The sequence below is a fragment of the Terrapene carolina genome, unplaced genomic scaffold (genome assembly GCF_002925995.2).
Source record: "Terrapene carolina triunguis isolate 2854851 unplaced genomic scaffold, T_m_triunguis-2.0 Scaffold131, whole genome shotgun sequence".
Taxonomy (NCBI): Eukaryota; Metazoa; Chordata; order Testudines; family Emydidae; genus Terrapene; species Terrapene triunguis.
The window spans coordinates 28,277,907-28,298,458 of NW_020664482.1; the positions used below are offsets into that span (position 1 = coordinate 28,277,907).

The window sequence follows — 20,552 nt, forward strand, 5'->3', positions numbered from 1 at the left end:
ACTACCTATAAGCAATTAAATATTTTAATTTCTTTGAACAATAATTAGCTGTTTGACACTGAGCATTATATTTCTCTCAATATGTGCTTGCAATGGGGTGTATCAGGATTGTCAGTGTCAAGTTGTTAATAAACATAAATCACCTTTATAAGGGATGGTCTGAAAGTGTAAATGTATTTCTGTCCTTCAGCTCCTTAGTTGTTCAAAGGCAGTAAAAGAGTAATCTGGTCATCTTTTGATTGTTGTCCCCCTTCTCACTCACTTCCAGCTCTGGAATGTTATGGGCAAATGATAGCATTTGGCATCCATGTTGGCTCAAGTATCTTATTAGTCTGAGCACTCATAATATAAAAGAAACCAGCTGTGATTGTTGTACTCTCTCAAATTCAGTTGCTTTAAGATTTATGTAAGCTAACTCCTTTTGTAAAAATCACTGCTGTTAACCTGTTCCACCGAGGTAACTAGAATAGAAAATAAATTTTGTTCTGTATGTGTGTAGCTTTCCTGATTTAAAAGTAACATTTAAAGTGAAAAGGAAAAATTGGAGCTAGTCTTCAAAGCATCCCTTGTAGACCACACATTAGTTTTCAGTCAACCTTTAATAACATAGACTGATATTTATTAAGTTACTTTTCAGCTCCATCAACTCTAACCCATGTTACTCGTACTGTTTGTGCTAATGTGGAATATATTAGCAAATTATGGCAGGAAAGTTGGGCGTTTTAGTGACACAGAGGTTAAAACAGGCAGTTATACTATTGGATGAAAATGCTCTCACAGCTTAGCTTAAAAAAAGAATAAAAAGTTGTGGAGGTTAGTAGGGATAAAACCAAGGTCCACAGTCTGTTTTGAAGCATGCATACCCAGAGCCCATTGACTTCAATGGGATTTCTGTGAACGTAAGAATGAGCAAATATTTAGAGTCAATTTTTCATTCTGGTAAAATTTTGATATGATAAAGTGCTTTGAGACAAAATGGAAATCCTTTTTAAGGACTGTTTGTTTGACTTATGAAGAATAGCATGTTCTGGCACAATACAGTTATTGCTATCATTTATGGAGCAGAACATATACACAATTCTTTGCCTCTTGAAGTAGTTATTAGTAGTTATGCCAATGTCACATGTGTCAACAGTTTAGTATCAACATACAGTTAAAAAAATGTAAAAAAAAAATTGTGCCTATGGCTAGCAGCCTCTTTTTAAACAAACAACATGGCTGTTTTAGTAAAGAAAACAAAAACACCTAAAATACTGAGTTCCTGTTAAGTGACTAAGGTCTCAATCCTGCAAACTGTTTTGTGTGCATAATTTACATAGCCTGAGTATTCCCATTGAATCCAACATGAAAGTGTAGTGATTTCAATATCTGGCTAGGCAAGGATCAGATGAATTTATTGGGACTACTCAAAGTCATAAAGTTATTCATGTGTCTTTGCATGCTTGCACTCTAAGAGTCTACAACAGTGGGACAATACAAGATGATATTGTTCTTCTGAAATTGAATCTCACCTAAATGAGGGAAATAATAGATTAGAAGCATGAAATGCAGTTCAATTTTCTATGTGAAACTTAGAGGTAAATTTTTAAAGAGATAGTGATTTAGCCACAAGATATCCATTAGTGTCACTGGGAGTCATATGCTTATTTCCCCAAATACTATGTAACACACACACAAAAGACACTTTGAAAGTTTAACATGAATCAAATCAATGGCTTGTGCGGAAAGAAGTTGCATTTAGATTCTACACAGTTAACCATTATTCACTTCTTAATCCTTTTGGTTATGAAAAAGTGGGAAGCTAACACAAAGAATTACAGATTGCCTTTTCTCTACAAATCTTATTTTAAAATAAACTAAGAATATCTTAAAAGAAATTGGGAATCCTAAACTGAAGTTCAGTAATATAGTGTTGGAGCCCAAGATGCAGAGTACTAATGTGCAGTTATTGAAGTTTCTGAATTTGATTCTTGCCAAGACAGACACTGATCTTATTACAATTCCATGATTCATTCAGAAACCATAAAATAATGCTTACAGAAGTGTTTTAGAAAGAGGACCTTGAAGTCTGTGTGTTTTCAGGGAAAAAGCTGTATGTTTATAAAACTTTATTAAAACCTGAATATGGTAAATCTTCAGGTTCCAGCAGTTTTCTTAGCTTTTGTCATCTGCACTGACCAAATTAAAGTCTTGTCTTTCCTACTAAACTCAATGCATTATCCAATTGTAAAAGAATTATCTGAGTGTTTTATAGAATTAGGTAAAAGGGAAAAAGTAGAAAGAAATCAATGTCTTCCTGTTGTCATAGCCACAGAGTGGCTGAGATGGGTCCGCTTAATAAATACTCCCTTCTCAAAGCTAGGGATTTCCAACTGGTTTTGTGTTGCCTCATCTATTCCTGAAAGAAGAGTGGTATGTCTGCTTATTATAGCTGTATGGTCTGTCTTTTTCCTAGTATTGCATATCCCTTGGGATCTTGACCAGGAAATCCAATATCCCTTCCAATCAGGAATTCTTTCAGAATGGGTTTGACAAAAGGTTCTCTACTAGCTGCCCTAGGGTCCAGGCCTCCTCCTGCAATGTCCTCAGAAGTTCCATCGAAGGGTTCCCAGTGGGGTCCGACCCTCTGTTAGCCAGGTTCCTGAAAGCAGTCTCCTACTTTAAAGTCTACAGTTCCCCTCCATAGATCATCTACTCTGATCTGTTGGAACACATCTTTACCATTCCGAGTGGTTTTCCTGACAAGGAAAGTGGCCTTTATGGTTGTCATGCTCTCAGCCCAAAGAGTCAGGAAACTTGCACGTGTAGCTTGCAATCCCTCATATGTAATCTTCTACAAGGGGAAACTAATTCTCTGAATGTACCCCTGTTTTCTCCTCAAGGTGGCCTCTCAGCCTTCATCCTTAGCAATGAGATCTTGCTTCCCAACTTCTGCCATGACCCCAAGACCAGACTTGGTGTGGTGGCATTCCCTGGATCCCCTTAGAGCTTGAGGTACGCATTTCCTCATCTAAAATATTCCCCAAATCCAGGTCTACGTTCATGCTGTTCGGAGGGGCTCATAAAGAGGAGAAGGTGTGTAAATATATCTTTTTCTGTAGGATCCAAACTTGCATGCAGCACTTCAGCTCCCTTCCATGCCTCACTTCTTACCCCAGAGGAGCTTTGAGCTCACTGTATCCTAACTGTGGCCATGTCCTGGGCAGAGTTGGGGGAGGCCTTAGTTGAGGAGCTTTTCCATGCTGCTACCTGTTTGAGACAGTACTGGCTGGATTTACATCTGCTGAAGAGGTCTTTGATCAGCAAGTTCCGATAGGGGTTCTTCCTCAGCAGTTTTAAAGAGGCTATCTTCAGGAGGTTTGATCATCTTAATAGGCTCTTCATGGTCCCCTTCTCCTCTTGTTACTTTAGCCTAGTCTATCTTAACTTCTCCTTAGTTACTCCTTCCTCCCTGGTAGCTGGATCCAGTCATCATTCATTAATGGTAGCACCAGCATCACAAGAAAAAAAAAAATGTCTCTCACCTTGCTCTCTGTGATGTAGCAACACCAATATGAAAACTGACTGTGAATGCCACAGTGAATGACCAGTCTCAGACAAAGTGACTAGCTTAGATGATGATCATATTCTCCAGTTACATTGCTCATTAACAGGGAATGCCTACTTGCACCCCCGAGATGAGGAAGAACTAGGTGAAAAATTTTAATCCTGATTGGCTACTATCTGCCTGAAAGATGAGGACACAATCATTCATCATACTGATAATGTCACATCGTGGAAAAGGTTAGTAACATAAGACTTATTTTTGTAGCAGGCAGGATTACTTTAAATATAAATCAGCTTGTGATACAATGCATACAATACAGTAACACTTTTTAACATACATCTATTTGTTAATGTGAGGGGGGGAGATAAAACATGGGGTCTCCTTGAATAGTGTCCAGTTATGTAACAAACAATGAAAGAAACTTTAGTAACTCTAATAGTACCTAATAGTAATAAAGGCTGCTGGTCATAAAACAAAGCAGTTACATAAACTTGATTAATCTTGTTAAATTCATAACAAACTGGAACTCCAGGGTGTAAGCAGCAGATGTTCTATTGCACAAAACTGAAAGCAGGACAAACATATTGCAGATTAATAATCTAATCTCTCACAAATCTTGGAATGGTGAATGGGAACTTCCTTCATGCTCCAGTTGCCATTCTGAGAAGATTCTCTTTGTCAAATCTGAAGAGATGCCAGCCCTCTTCAGTGGAAAGGTCTAAAGCTCCACGTCTTACATAGTACTCTATAGATGGCTTGTTCCAAATGACTACAAGGAAATGCATGCAGCTACAGTTTGTTTTGATTGCTATCTGTTGAAAAGTAAACATTCTGTATTACTTGCAAGGCATTATTTTGGAATGCCTTCTCCAATACTAGTTCGGATATTCATCTACAAATAGAGCAATCTCCAGTGGTACCATTTCAAAAGGCCACTGCACATACAGCAGATGCCAGAGCAGTTCATGTTCTCTAACAAGCTAGTCCCTTTTTGCACATGGTATCGTGATGAACTCAAGAAAATAGCAACAATTTGTGCCAAAATTCTCCGCAGAGATGCTTTACCCTCTTTTGTCATCATGACATTCACAGGATGAACAAGCGAGTTGCCTGCTAGATTAGATCACTCTTAGTTAAACTGAGGGGGGGAAAAGGCAGTGTAACTAGTCTACGGCCAAATTTCTGGCAACTCTGCAATACACTAGTATATGGGCTTGGCAGAGGGATTCTCAGGCGGCCAGGGATGGTGACTCCAAGGGTATATCTACATGACAGCTTGGAGCAAGCCTCCCAGCCTGGGTAGACATGCTTGTGCTAGTGGGGCTTGTGCTAGTGTGCCAAAAATAGCTGTGTGGATGTTGAAGCACTGGTGAAGGCTCAGGCTAGTCACTGGTGCTGCAACATCCACACAGCTATTTGTAGCACACTAGTGCAAGCCCCACTAGCACAAGCATGTCTACCCAGGTTGGGAGGCTTGCTCCTAGTTACAGTGTAGGGACATATTCCAACATAAGCCTTGGAGCGTATCCACATCTATTACTGCAATAGGAAGGCTGCAGCTGCTCTGCTGATTTCCACAGGGATGCTTAGTTTACCCATTAAACTCTGCCTAGTCTGCTCATTAGACACATATCTAAGACCCCTCGTTCTGCAGACCAGATCATTGGAACACAATAAATGGAGACGCCTTGAAGGGTTCTTGTACTCCAGCATAATCACACAAGCTCTGTTGACTACTGGGATATTTTTACACACTGAGCAGGGGGTAAGATTTTCCCCCTAATTATTTGAAAGTAAGTATGAAGGTCAGAGAAGAATTACTTAGTGTGTTTCCAAAGAGGTACAACAGTGTATATAACAATATGAAATTGAGCATAGGGAAACTTAAGCAAAATATCAGAAGGATTCTCCTAACTGAACTGTGAGAGTATTAAGTTAAGGGAAAATCTCCCTGTAGAAGATGTAGAAGTCCCACTGCTTTAAGAGTCCATTTACAGAGTCCAGAACAGACTTGCATTGGCAGGAAAAGAAATCTATATGAAAACAAGTCTACATGTTTGTGTTGCATTAATTCATCACATATACTAAGCATACTGTACAGAGAATTTATGAATCAAAATCTTACACTGTCATAGGTTAGAAAATGAGGGAAATGACCATTAAAATTATGCAGTGTTTGTAAATCTTTGTTTTAAATGATACATACCTGGCTTAATGTCTTTAAGATTTCCGAGCCAATGCCCAAGCCTATTGAATAGTGCAAATATTAAAAATATCAGTACACACACACAGTTTCATAGCAAGATGTATTTTTATGAAATTGTAGTTGCACATTTAAAATATTTAACGGGAAATTCAAATGAATGTAACTTTTATATAGAAAATAAAATTACTTTTCTAATAATGTCATTGGAAGTGAGAATATACATTTTGTATCATTATATATTTAATTTATATAATATAAATATATTGAACTAAGTTATGTGTGTTTTGACTGGATCATAAGGAAATGCTGATTTACAGTGAAGTAGTACTACTTTTAAACTATTGCATAAAATATATTTTCATTTGAGATTACTTGTACTATTATGAAATTTTGGAATTTGTTTAAATTTGTTGATTATTTTTTTTATTTGTGAGTAATTGTGATATATTTTAGCACCTTCATAAGTACTTAAAATAAAGGGTTAACATGGGAAATTTTTTAAAAAGTTAATTATTTTATATTTTGTGTCAATACTTCTATTGCAGGTCAAGCTCTTGATCCTTTTATTAAATTAAATTTAAAGGCATTAAAAGTTACTTTTAAACATGATTAGAAATTAAAATATACCTATTTCACTGACATTAGAAAACAATATTAGCTTCACCTTTAAAGTTTCAAAATTCTGCAACATAATTTCTTGGAAGAGTTCTCAAAATCATGCACAGAATGTATTAATAATAGTGTTCAAGTATATTATGTTTCAGAAGACAAAGTCCTCTAATGGTTGGAAACACATTCATGCTTTGTTCCCTTATAAAACTTGCAGGATATTTATTCAGTATTGCCTAGAAGTATGGAAAGAGAAAGCTGGAAGCTAATTCATACTGAAAGAGTAAACGAGTAATTATTTGTTGTTTTTATCAAGAGTGAGGCTTGTTAACAAGCTTGTTTGTTTGTTTGATTATTACCTCTATATGGTTCCATGACATAGAAGTCTTCCAGGTAAAGTAACTTGCCAATCCAAGGGTCATATGTAAAGTAATACATAGCATAGCCTACAATGCAACTGCCTGAAAAGAAAGAACATAAAAAGTGAAATAACTGGCTAGCTTATGTAAAGTATAATATCAATATTATTTTATAGCTATCCTTCAACTTTTTAAGGAAACTTTTGATATAAACACAGGTAGTGCTCAGTGAAAATTCCTGTGTACTGAATCATCTTAAAATGCAGCAAATATAGATTTCAGACCAAACAAGCACCACAAAGCCAATATTTGTTTTAGTAATATTGAAAGACATGCACTCCAAACTGCAGGGTTTTTTTAAAGTCTTGGGTATTTTTCACGCAGAAGACACTTGTAAAATCTTCGCTATTAGGAAGAAAACCTCAGATACTTGCTGATACTAAGGTGTAATCAAGAAGGCAGAATGTATTATCAAAAGCATTAAAATTATCTGGAGGTACTGGGCAAAGGGGTTCTGCATAAGGAACTGGTTTCAGATTAAATTTATTTGCCTTACTAACAATAGTCTAATCTCTATTACCATTTGATCATATCCACAGAATTAGTCCCACTAACTGGCACACCTGTCAATCTCTAAAGAACAACAAAGTGGAATGTGCATTATGGATGAACATCACATCACCATTGTGTCTCAACAATGACCGTCAGGGAACACCTTTTAGATAGAGAAGATAATTCAGTCTCTGTCCATTCATCCATTGATGGCAGTAAACTTTTTATTAAAATATCTAAAAGAAAAATCCATGAAGTTCCCTTTTAGTGGTCAGCTAATGGGTCCATATTGGAGCTTCAGACAACCTCAGCCTTCTCAGTCTTGTTATCCCTTATGTCATTCTTTGTGTAATCAGGGATTGCTAGAGGTCATCAATAGATAAATATTTGAAACATGTTTAGCTTACTTCCTGTTTGTCCCTCCTTTGGCACCTCTGCTATTAGACAGTGGTAGAAAGGATGTTCTCCAAAGCCATCTTCAAGCAAGTCTAAAATTAAAATTAAAACCTTTGAGTTAATGGCAGGCTCACTGCATTAAAAATAAGTAAATAAGAATATTTGTAAAGTAGCTTTCCATTTGAGGGAGTACTTGCAAATAGTTATTGATGGTTGTACAATTACAGTCCATCAGCCTTTTCCAGAAGAATGCATGGAGTGTTCAAAAGGGGTAGATTGGAATAAGAGGAAAAAGAAATAGGTATGGTAGGGTGAGAATAAAAGCTATTTAGGAGCATGAGTCAAGATATTAATGCACTAGATTGTATTTGCAATAATCTTTAATAAAAAAGCAGAAAGCTAAAGAAAAATTAAAGGTTGTGAAATGGAAAATGTTCAAACATCAATATTTGGGGGGGATAGTACTAAAATGTGTCTGCTCTTGAACTATCAAAACATACACATGAGAAACCATCATTTACAGCTGAACTGGCCCTTCCATGAGACCTGATCCAAAACCTATTGAAGGCAATAGGATTCTTTCTGTTGATTTCAGTGGGCTTTGGATCAGGCCCACGATGAGCAGTTCCAACTCTGCTGCAACAGTGCTTCAAAGAAACATTCAAGGGTCATGATTTTGGGTAGTTTGTTTAGAGCAGTAAAGTGTTAAATATAAAAACTCAATTTTTGCACTTCACTTTTGATCTGGAACTGGAGCTTTAAGTAGTTTGATTATTTCACCTAATGTTTCAGTTAGCAACTAAGTTGGAAGAAATTTTCCTAAACCAGTGATAACAATGTTGAGGGGACTGATCCTGCAACCCTTGCTCACATGAGTATTCCTGCTGATTTCAGTACAACTCCTCACATGAGTAAAGACTACAAGATCAGGACCCTAGTTTGCTGTCCTCTCCTTTAATCAAAGCCAGAAATAACTAGGCCGAGGCAGATGAAGAAATGCCATTTGTCACAACATAAAACTTAAATTTCTGTGTTTTAAAAGTTAGCATTCAATTTTTATTTACAGTTCTCTCAGGGTACAAATTCAGTACAGAACCTGACAGGAAACAAAGCCAATTGCAAAAAGAAAAGTATGTGAAAGGGATAAAATACTTTACACTTATGCAGCACTTTTAAGAATCTTGCAGCTGAAGATCTTGCAGCTTTTAAATGAGGTAAGTGTTTTTCTCCATTAAGATGAGGAGACAAACTGTGTGATTCTAAAGCTATGGACATAAAGAGGAAGGGTAGTGTAGATACCAGTCTAATAGGTGATACTGGCGGTAGAATGTCTGTGCCTAATCGGGTAAAGAATGTGAGAGAAGCCAAACAGCAAACATTAAGATGTTTGTACACTAATGTGAGGAGCCTAGGTAACAAAATATAGGAACTAGAGCTATTGGTGCAGGAAGTGAAACCAGATATTATAGGGATAACAGAAACATGCTGGAAAAGTAGTCACGACTGGAGTACAGGTATTGAAGGGTATGTGCTGTTTAGGAAAGATAGAAATAAAGGCAAAGGTGGTGGAGTAGCATTGTATATCAATGATGAGGTAGATTGTAAAGAAATAAGAAGTGATGGAATGGATAAGACAGAGACTGGGCAAAAATCACATTGGGGAAGAAAGCTACTAGAGTCTCCCCTGGGATAGTGTTTGGGGTGTGCTATAGACCTCTGGGATCCGATTTGGATATGGATAGAGACCTCTTTAATGTTTTTAATGAAGTAAATACTAATGGGAGCTGTGTGATCATGGGAGACTTTAACTTCCCAGATATAGACTGGAGGACAAGTGCTAGTAGTAATAATAGGGCTCAGATTTTCCTGGATGCGATAGCTGATGGATTCCTTCACCAAGTAGTTGCTGAACCAACAATAGGGGATGCCATTTTAGATTTGGTTTTGATGAGTAGTGAGGACTTCATAGAAGAAATGGTTGTAGGGGACAACCTTGGTTCAATCGATCATGAGTTAATTCAGTTCAAACTAAATGGAAGAATAAACAAAAATAGATCTGTGATGAGGGTTTTTGATTTCAAAAGGGCTAACTTTAAAAAATTAAGGAATTAGTTAGGGAAGTGGATTGAAGTGAAGAACTTGTGGATCTAAAGACGGAGGAGGCCTGGATTTACTTCAAGTCAAGGTTGCAAAAACTATCAGAAGCCTACATCCCAAGAAAGGGGAAAAAATTCATAGGCAGGAGTTGTAGACCAAGCTGGATAAGCAAGCATCTCAGAGAGGTGATTAAGAAAAAGCGGAAAGCCTACAAGGACTGGAAGATGGGAGGGATCAGCAAGGAAAGCTACCTTATTGAGGTCAGTTCATGTAGGGATAAAGAGAGAAAGGCCAAAAGCCATGTAGAATTGGACCTTGCAAAGGGAATTAAAACCAATAGTAAACGGTTCTGTAGCCATATAAATAAGAAGAAAACAAAGAAGAGGTGGGACCGCTAAACACTGAGGATGGAGTGGAGGTTAAGGATAATTTAGGCATGGCCCAATATCTAAACAAATACTTTGCCTCAGTCTTTAATGAGGCTAATGAGGAGCTTAGGGATAATGGTAGGATGACAAATGGGAATGAGGATATGGAGGTAGATATTCCCACGTCTGAGGTAGAAGCCAAACTCGAACAGCTTAATGGGACTAAATCGGGGGGCCCAGATAATCTTCATCCAAGACTATTAAAGGAACTGGCACATGAAATTGCAAGCCCATTAACAAGAATTTTTAATGAATCTGTAAACTCAGAGGTTGTACCGTATGACTATAGAATTGCTAACATAGTTCCTATTTTTAAGAAAGGGGAAAAAAGTGATCCAGGTAACTACAGCCCTGTTAGTTTGACATCTGTAGTATGCAAGGTCTTGGAAAAAAAATTGAAGGAGAAAGTAGTTAAGGATATTGAGGTAAATGGTAATTGGGACAAAATACAACATGGTTTTACAAAAGGTAGATTGTGCCAGACCAACCTGATCACCTTCTTTGAGAAGGTAACAGATTTTTTTAGACAAAGGAAACGCAGTGGATCTAATTTACCTCGATTTCAATAAGGCATTTGATACAGTTCCACATGGGGAATTATTAGCTAAATTGGAAAAGATGGGGATCAATATGAAAATTGAAAGGTGGATAAGGAACTGGTTAAAGGGGAGACTACAATGGGTCATACTGAAAGGTGAAGTGTCAGGCTGGAAGGAGGTTACTAATGGAGTTCCTCAGGGATCGGATTTGGGACCAATCTTATTTAATCTTTTTATTACTGACCTTGGCACAAAAAGTGGGAATGTGCTAATAAAGTTTGCAGATGACACGAAACTGGGAGATATTGCCAATATAGAGAGGGACCGGGATATCCTACAAGAAGATCTGGATGACCTTGTAAACTGGAGTAATAGTAATAGGATGAAATTTAATAGTGAAAAGTGCAAGGTCATGCATTTAGGGATTAATAACAAGAATTTTTGTTATAAGCTGGGGACGCATCAGTTGGAAGTAACAGAAGAGGAGAAGGACCTCGGAGTATTGGTTGATCACAGGATGACTATGAGCCGCCAGCGTGATATGGCTGTGAAAAAAAGCTAATGCGGTCTTGGGATACATCAGGCGAGGTATTTCCAGTAGAGATAAGGAGGTGTTAGTACCATTATACAAGGCACTGGTGAGACCTCATCTGGAATATTGTGTGCAGTTCTGGTCTCCCATGTTTAAGAAGGATGAATTCGAACTGGAACAGGTACAGAGAAGGGCTACTAGGATGATCTGAGGAATGGAAAACCTGTCTTATGAAAGGAGACTCAAAGAGTCTTGTTTAGCCTAACCAAAAGAAGGCTGGGGGGAGATATGATTGTTCTCTATAAATATATCAGAGGGATAAATACCAGGGAGGGAGAGGAATTATTTAAGCTCAGTACCAATGAGGACACAAGAACAAATGGATGTAAACTGGCCATCAGGAAGTTTAGACTTGAAATTAGACCAAGGTTTCTAACCATCAGAGGAGTGAAGTTCTGGAATAGCCTTTCAAGAGGAGCAGTGGAGGCAAAAGACATATCTGGCATAAAGACTAAGCTTGATAAGTTTATGGAGGGGATGGTATGATGGGATAGCCTAATTTTGGCAATTAATTGATCTTTGACTATTAGCGGTAAATATGCTCAATGGCCTGTGATGGGACGCTAGATAGGGTGGGATCTGAGTTACTACAGAGAATTCTTTCATGGGTGTCTGGCTGGTGAGTCTTGCCCACATGCTCAGGGTTTAGCTGATCGCCATATTTGGGGTAGGGAAGGAATTTTCCTCCAGGGCAGATTGGCAGAGCCCTGGAGGTTTTTCACCTTCCTCTGCAGCGTGGGGCACGGGTCACTTGCTGGAGGATTCTCTGCACCTTGAAGTCTTTAAACCACAAGTTGAGGACTTCAATAGCTCAGACATAGGTCAGGGGTTTGCTGCAGGAGTGGGTGGGTGAGATTCTGTGGCCTGCGTTGTGCAGGAGGTCAGACTAGAAGATCATAATGGTCCCTTCTGACCTTATGAGTCTATATCTACAGTAGAGAGCTTACAGTGGCACAGCTGTACCGATGCAGCTGCACTGCTGTAAGATTTCTCGTGTAGCTGCTCTATGCCGACGGGAGAGAGCTCTCCCGTTGACCTAATTAAACCACTCCCAATGAATGGCGGTAGCTATGTCAGCGGGAGAAACTCTCCTGGTGATGTAGCACACTCAGGCTTATGTCAGTGTAACTTATGTCGTTCAAGTGGGGTGGAATATTCACACCCCTGTGTGACATAAGTTTTGCCAATGTAGGCGCTAGTGTAGACATAGCCTAAGTGTAACTGCAAGTAGCAGTAAGCCAATGGCAGAGTTGGGAATAGAACTCAGTTCTTTCTGTCTGTCCTAACTACTATAACACATTGTCTCTAACAGCAATATTCATCATAATCTTTCAAAAATATACAGTACATAGTTCTTTTATATACAGTCAAACTTCAGAGTTACGAACACCTCAGGAATGGAGGTTTTCATAGATTCATAGATTCTAGGACTGGAAGGGACCTCGAGAGGTCATCGAGTCCAGTCCCCTGCCCGCATGGCAGGACCAAATACTGTCTAGACCATCCCTGATAGACATGATAGAGGTTGTTCTTAACTCTGAACAAAACGTTATGGTTGTTCTTTTGAAATTTCACAACTGACTATTGACTTACTACAGCTTTGAAACTTTACTATGCAGAAGAAAAAAATGCATCTGAATCTTAATTTAAATGAAACAAGCACAGAAACAGTTTCCTTACCTTGACAAATCTTTTTTTAAACTTTCCCTTTATATTTTTTTAATAGTTTACGTTTAACACTGTACTGCTGGGGGTTTTTTGTGGAGTGTTTTTTTTTTTTCTCTGCTGCTGCCTGATTCTGTACTTCTAGTTCCAAATGAGGCGTGTGATTGACCGGTCAGTTTGTAACTCTAATGTTCGTAACTCTGATGTTCTACTGTATAATGTATAGGTTTCCATAGGTGTTTTTATTTAGAGTATAATCTTACCTTTTTCTGTTAATTTTACTGCATTTGGCATATTTTCATATGCAGCTAGTTCCTGTCGGATGAACAAATTGGAGTTTGAGGTTTCATCAATAGTTGCAGTCTTTACAGAATACTATGCAAAGTATTAAGGTTTATGCTAAACTTTGATCTTGATGCAAAATGCTACCTTAGGCCCCAATCCTGCAGTGAGCTCTGCAAGTGAGGTAGGCAGAAACTGTTGCTCTATATCTGCTACGTTCTAGTTCACTATGGAAACTGGAAAAAAACTGCAGCATATGTGTTATGCTATAAACTGAGCACAATCTGATCATAATAATACTTTTACACTTACATAGCACCTTTTTATCAGAATAGTAAAGCACTTTTTTTATCATTAAAGGCTGTCAGCTTGAAATCTAGTCAACTTTAAAAAGAGAAGTAGTTTCATAGACTACCCCATCCCAAATCCCCCTTCCAATTTTTGTGATTTTACAATTCCATTTTTATTTTTTTGTTAAACAAAATCTCCCTTGTTTGAAAGACATAAAAAAACAGGAGAACTACATATAAGAAATAGTGATACTGACTATACACTACCTGGAAAAATAGAGAAAATATTTTTCTTTAGTCAGTTTTATAGTAACTTTAGGTGTCGCTTGTATGGCATGTAGATGTTAAAAATGCCGTGTGTGACTTTTTTAAACTAATGATGCTTCACAACACTTGAGACAGGTGAATGGAAGCAGAGAGTAGTTGTTACACCCAAGACTTCCACGGTCTTGAAGTAAGTTGGGTAGTAAAGCTAGAAACAGAATATGGGAGTTCTGATTTCCACTAATCTGCTCCAACCGCTAGTGATACTTTTTGTTTGTTATTAGAAAGAACATTCCTAAGTATTTTGTGAAGGATGTAGCATGCTGTCTTGTCACATCAGCAGAACTCTATAAATTATGATGAAAAATTGCTGCTGTTAAGGCTGGCTCAGTATTTTCCAGAAAACTGCTGCCATATTAGGGAAAATTAACTCCAAAAGATTGCAGTATTTTAGCTACCCCTGCAGAAGACCTGAATTTCAGAACTGATTAGAAAACTCTCCTCTTGGACTATTGAGGAATGAACCCTTTGTAAAAGTGGTGAAGATTTTATCTGTGGGAAGGATTGCTGTATCACTTGCACTGACTTCATACATCTGAATACTGTTCCAACAGATGTAGGAGCATATTAGCTTAGCCTACAATTATCTGGGTGTATTTTTTGCATATTTTGCTTGTTAACCTTACTAGCCCTTCATTGTTTTCTGGGTCCATGATGTAATACCCTCCCTGACTTGCAGGTGAGATGCAGTCAAAAACTAGAGAGGGAAGACAGGAAATAAATACAAAAAGTTAAAATGGCAACTGGAGGATCCCAGTTTGGGAACAAGATCAGGTGTGTTTTTTTTTCTAGATGTAAGTCTTAGATACATCACCTCTAGAGAAAAGGATGTCTTTAAAGGCCTGATAGGGAGAGATAAATATGAATAGTAAGGGCCAGATTGTGCCTGTAAGCCACTGGCCACATTGTGGGGATTGTACTTGGGCTATTGTGCAGTGTTTATCACTGTGAGAATTCTACCTAACTCCTGCTGTGGCTCAGGGGTAGCACACACTGAAGTTGAAGTTACTCTGGTCTTTGAAATGGGATAGTATAAGCTTTTGCACCCACAATGGGTCATCTCAACTGGCAGGAAGGGACAGGGACATGGTTGTGTCCACACCTCAGCTCTTCCCACAGTGGCCAATTCTATCCACGATAACTGTGACTAGCCCTTCCAGAGGGGCACAAAGAGGGTGGGGATATTGCAGGCTCTCACTTCTTAATGCACCAGTCAGGACCTGCCACAATCTTAAAGTGAAACTCACCACTCCGTGCCCAAAGCCAGAGTATTAGTACTATTAATTATTTATCAGCAAAAATGTGTTAGGAACTTTACAGATGAGGAAGAAGACAAAGTCTTTCCCAAATAGTTTGCAATCTAGTGAGAAAATGTGCAACTAAAGGATGGGAAATGGTATGAAACAAGAAGAAAAATGGTTGTGTTTGAAGCTAACCATGACTCTTGTTAGTGCCCCTTTTGCCATTCCTCTTTTCCTTTTTTTTTTTTTAATGTTTCTGTAAGAAGAACACCATAGCTTTCATGTTGAAAGGACTTTTAAAGAGGTCTGTGAAGAGGGTGCAGGCATTTCTGACCAGATATGGGAGGTAATTGCAGGTGTCATGGAGTAAGGCACAGAGAAAGAAATGAAGGGCAGTTTGTCGTGCAGCATAGGTAGAATAACCATGTTCAGGAGTGATCAAAAAGAAAGGGGAACAGAGAAGTAGGCAGGGGAACATATTTTTTGTGGGCATTGGGTATTTTATTTGAGAAATGTTTTTATGGCATTGGTAAACCTGAATAGATTTTTATTTTTATATATATATAGCACAGATCTTAGGAAGGGCAATTTAAAAAAAATCAAACTCAATTAAATTGAGTACATTGTGCAGTCTTGAAGAGAAGATCAATGCAGAAGGTGAGTACACAAGCTTTTTAGGGGGAGCTAGGTGTGGGATTGAGGACATGGAATCTATCATCACCTCCAGCACATGGGCAAGACTCAGAGCTGCAGTGCAATCTGTTGGCGCTTGGTAATTGGTCCTATCTACTGGTCCACATAAGCGTGGATCCAAGAGGCACGCCCAAAGCCCAGGCTGCTTCTGGTATGTTTAGAGTTGTCATGGAGCCCATCTGCATGGTATACAGGGGATAGAGAGGGACTCCTTTGAGTCACTTTGCCTTCACACACAGGGTTAACATGGGACATTGACAGCACAGAGGGGCTGGTATAGGCCATCCTTGAAGAAGTGAATTCCATCCTAAGGGCTTTATCCAGTCTGCATTTTAAAATACCGAGTGATGAGGTTTCTATTACTTTCCTTGGGAGACTAACAACTAATGAATCTCACATATGTAACCTTTGATTTATGTGTTCCTAATTAGTAAGTTTAAAAATAAGGAATAAAATCAAACTGAATTCTTTAAGGTTCAAGCCTCCAGGGTGGTTACAGAAAATCTAATTTAGCAGCGGACTGTGAATGACACAATGAGTGATATATTAAATAAAGTTTTTAATTTTAAAATAGTTAAGCAAACAGGCATTACATAGATTCATAGATTCTAGGACTGGAAGGGACCTCGAGAGGTCATCGAGTCCAGTCCCCTGCCTGCATGGCAGGACCAAATACTGTCTAGACCATCCCTGATAGACATTTATCTAACCTACTCTTAAATATCTCCAGAGATGGAGATTCCACAACCTCCCTAGGCAATTTATTCCAGTGTTTAACCACCCTGACAGTTAGGAACTTTTTCCTAATGTCCAACCTAGACCTCCCTTGCTGCTGTTTAAGCCCATTGCTTCTTGTTCTATCCTCAGAGGCTAAGGTGAACAAATTTTCTCCCTCCTCCTTATGACACCCTTTTAGATACCTGAAAACTGCTATCATGTCCCCTCTCAGTCTTCTCTTTTCCAAACTAAACAAACCCAATTCTTTCAGCCTTCCTTCATAGGTCATGTTCTCAAGACCTTTAATCATTCTTGTTGCTCTTCTCTGGACCCTTTCCAATTTCTCCACATCTTTCTTGAAATGCGGTGCCCAGAACTGGACACAATACTCCAGCTGAGGCCTAACCAGAGCAGAGTAGAGCGGAAGAATGACTTCTCGTGTCTTGCTCACAACACACCTGTTAATACATCCCAGAATCATGTTTGCTTTTTTTGCAACAGCATCACACTGTTGACTCATATTTAGCTTGTGGTCCACTATAACCCCTAGATCCCTTTCTGCCGTACTCCTTCCTAGACAGTTTCTTCCCATTTTGTATGTGTGAAACTGATTTTTTCTTCCTAAGTGGAGCACATTGCATTTGTCTTTGTTAAACTTCATCCTGTTTAACTCAGACCATTTCTCCAATTTGTCCAGATCATTTTGAATTATGACCCTGTCCTCTAAAGCAGTTGCAATCCCTCCCAGTTTGGTATCATCCGCAAACTTAATAAGCGTACTTTCTATACCAATATCTAAGTCGTTAATGAAGATATTGAACAGAGCCGGTCCCAAAACAGACCCCTGCGGAACCCCACTCGTTATGCCTTTCCAGCAGGATTGGGAACCATTAATAACAACTCTCTGAGTACGGTTATCCAGCCAGTTATGCACCCACCTTATAGTAGCCCCATCTAAATTGTATTAGCCTAGTTTATCGATAAGAATATCATGCGAGACCGTATCAAATGCCTTACTAAAGTCTAGGTATACCACATCCACAGCTTCTCCCTTATCCACAAGACTCGTTATCCGATCGAAGAAAGCTATTAGATTGGTTTGACATGATTTGTTCTTTACAAATCCATGCTGGCTGTTCCCTATCACCTTACCACCTTCCAAGTGTTTGCAGATGATTTCCTTAATTACTTGCTCCATTATCTTCCCTGGCACAGAAGTTAAACTAACTGGTCTGTAGTTTCCTGGGTTGTTTTTATTTCCCTTTTTATAGATGGGCACTATATTTGCCCTTTTCCAGTCTTCTGGAATCTCTCCCGTCTCCCATGATTTTCCAAAGATAATAGAGGCTCAGATACCTCCTCTATTAGCTCCTTGAGTATTCTAGGATGCATTTCATCAGGCCCTGGTGACTTGCAGGCATCTAACTTTTCTAAGTGATTTTTAACTTGTTCTTTTTTTATTTTATCTGCTAAACCTACCCCCTTCCCATTGGCATTCACTATGTTAGGCATTCCTTCAGACTTCTCGGTGAAGACCGAAACAAAGAAGTCATTAAGCATCTCTGCCATTTCCAAGCTTCCTGTTACTGTTTCTCCCTCTTCACTAAGCAGTGGGCCTACCCTGTCTTTGGTCTTCCTCTTGCTTCTAATGTATTGATAAAAAGTCTTCTTGTTCCCCTTTATTCCCTTAGCTAGTTTGAGCTCATTTTGTGCCTTTGCCTTTCTAATCTTGCCCCTGCATTCCTGTGTTGTTTGCCTATATTCATCCTTTGTAATCTGTCCTAGTTTCCATTTTTTATATGACTCCTTTTTATTTTTGAGATCATGCAAGATCTCGTGGTTAAGCCAAGGTGGTCTTTTGCCACATTTTCTATCTTCCCTAACCAGCGGAATAGCTTGCTTTTGGGCCCTTAATAGTGTCCCTTTGAAAAACTGCCAACTCTCCTCAGTTGTTTTTCCCCTCAGTCTTGATTCCCATGGGACCTTACCTATCAGCTCTCTGAGCTTACCAAAATCTGCCTTCCTGAAATCCATTGTCTCTATTTTGCTGTTCTCCCTTCTACCCTTCCTTAGAATTGCAAACTCTATGATTTCATGATCACTTTCACCCAAGCTGCCTTCTACTTTCAAATTCTCAACGAGTTCCTCCCTATTTGTTAAAATCAAGTCTAGAACAGTTTCCCCCCTAGTAGGTTTTTCAACCTTCTGAAATAAAAAGTTGTCTGCAATGCAGTCCAAGAATTTTTTGGATAGTCTGTGCCCCGCTGTGTTATTTTCCCAACATATATCTGCCAACTCATATACATTATGAGTATAAATGCATTGCAGGGTTATATTCTAAAGTGAAATGGTGCATTTAGGGTGATTAGTCCCTAAATGAGGCATAATCCTTTCTGTAACCTTGATGGAGGATGGGCACCTCTAATATAAAATTAGTGTGCTGTCAACATAATAATGGGGCTTAATTAATTAACATTAAATCCACCTTTTACCCTATCTGTATTTCCGCTACTATAATTAAATATTTTCTACTTTCTCATTTGCTAGTTAACATGAAGCATCGTTTTAATTAATATCTGTGTAAATACCATACTCATAACTAACTATATAGATCGCGTTGTTCAAAACATTAACATTTCATCTAAAATACTTGTAAAAACCAGTTGGAACCAAAATACGTTTACAACATGACCTAGGTTTATGCCATAACTTATCTCCAGCTTGCTTTTCTAAATTGTCTCACTTTACTTCACTTGTATTTTACCAGGCCTTGCCCAACTATCAAGTGTATTTTTAGGAAATAGATTTTTGGGCCAACTTACATTTCAACAAATGTCTATATAAACTTAAGCAAACATCATCTATAGTCTACATGTCAGGGAAAACTGAATTTCTTCCCATTCTTTATTCATAATTGATTAGAATATTTGTACAGCGCTAACAGTGTGCTAGGTGTTTAGAGACAAGGCCCCTATCTCAGAGTTTACAGTGTAAAGATATAGCATACTAATCACTATAAGGGGCCGGATGTGATGAAAAGCAGTGTGAGTGAGTGGTGAAGTTTAGCACGGGGCTGTATGTCTTGGTAGCTCCGTGATTATAGTTTGATTTTTTTCCCCAGTCTTGTTACCAGGTCACTTATCTTGTAGGGATTTCATGGTCTTTTGAAAGAAATGAAAGGAGCTGAAGGCAAAGAGGATTAAAGCCGTGGCAGACCAGGACCAGAAGGGAGCAGCATGGAGGAAGGATGGGAAATAGGACTGAGAGAAAGACATGAAGGGGGCAGGTGGTCATGTGCTTTGGATGGAGTTAAAAGGGGAAATGGATTGGAGGAACAAAAAGACAGGGTATCAGAGAGGTTAGGCAAGAGTTACGTCTACACCTCATACGTCTACTTCTAACTGTCTGAGACATCTATCTAATTTGTCTTATGTACCATTATCCACCAGCACATTAACAGTAGTAGCTAATAAAGATGCTCACTGGGGTTTATGCCTAGCACAGAAAATAGTAGTAAGCTTTAAAAAGGAAACTTGGACAGACACTGACTGAGGGAAAGATGCCTGCACACTTCACTGTCCCTCTTACTTTGATGAGGCGTAGGATTTCAGGACAGTCCTGGGGCTCTGCCGGGCGGATTCGGAAACAGCTCATGGCACCAGCGCCAAGGCCAGACCTGTGGAAAGCAGGAGGCAGAGGACTGATTACTTCCCAGGAGGGAGATGGAGCACTGCTGGGCTGCTGTTTGGGAGATATTCCTCCTCATTCACCATTTCAAAAAGCACTTTGGGGCAGGGAAGAAACAAAAATGTTTCTTCCTCCTCCTCTCTCTTTCCTTCACTAAAGTGGTAATTTAGCCTCCACTCCTTGCCTCTGCCTTAGTTACATCCTATCCCTACTTATCCTTGTGACCTACTACTTTCTTTTAAACCAGCAGCCCCTGAGCAGATGGGTAGTCACAATGGAAATCAGCATCACAATACTCACATTTCCCCAGCCTCAGGTTCATGGCATA

The 20,552-nt window shown here is 38.8% G+C and overlaps 1 protein-coding gene across 1 annotated transcript; it reads right to left on the minus strand.

Annotated features, from left to right (window-relative positions):
- Positions 1–570: 570 nt before the first annotated feature.
- Positions 571–20,191, minus strand: SATL1 (spermidine/spermine N1-acetyl transferase like 1). The gene is made up of 6 exons (XM_026652960.2): positions 20,126–20,191; positions 13,254–13,305; positions 7,681–7,761; positions 6,722–6,823; positions 5,754–5,794; positions 571–4,359 (listed from the first exon to the last, which is right to left on the minus strand). The coding sequence occupies exons 1-6, from the start codon at positions 20,189–20,191 to the stop codon at positions 4,189–4,191; spliced, it is 513 nt and encodes a 170-aa protein (XP_026508745.1). The 3' UTR covers positions 571–4,188.
- Positions 20,192–20,552: the final 361 nt, after the last annotated feature.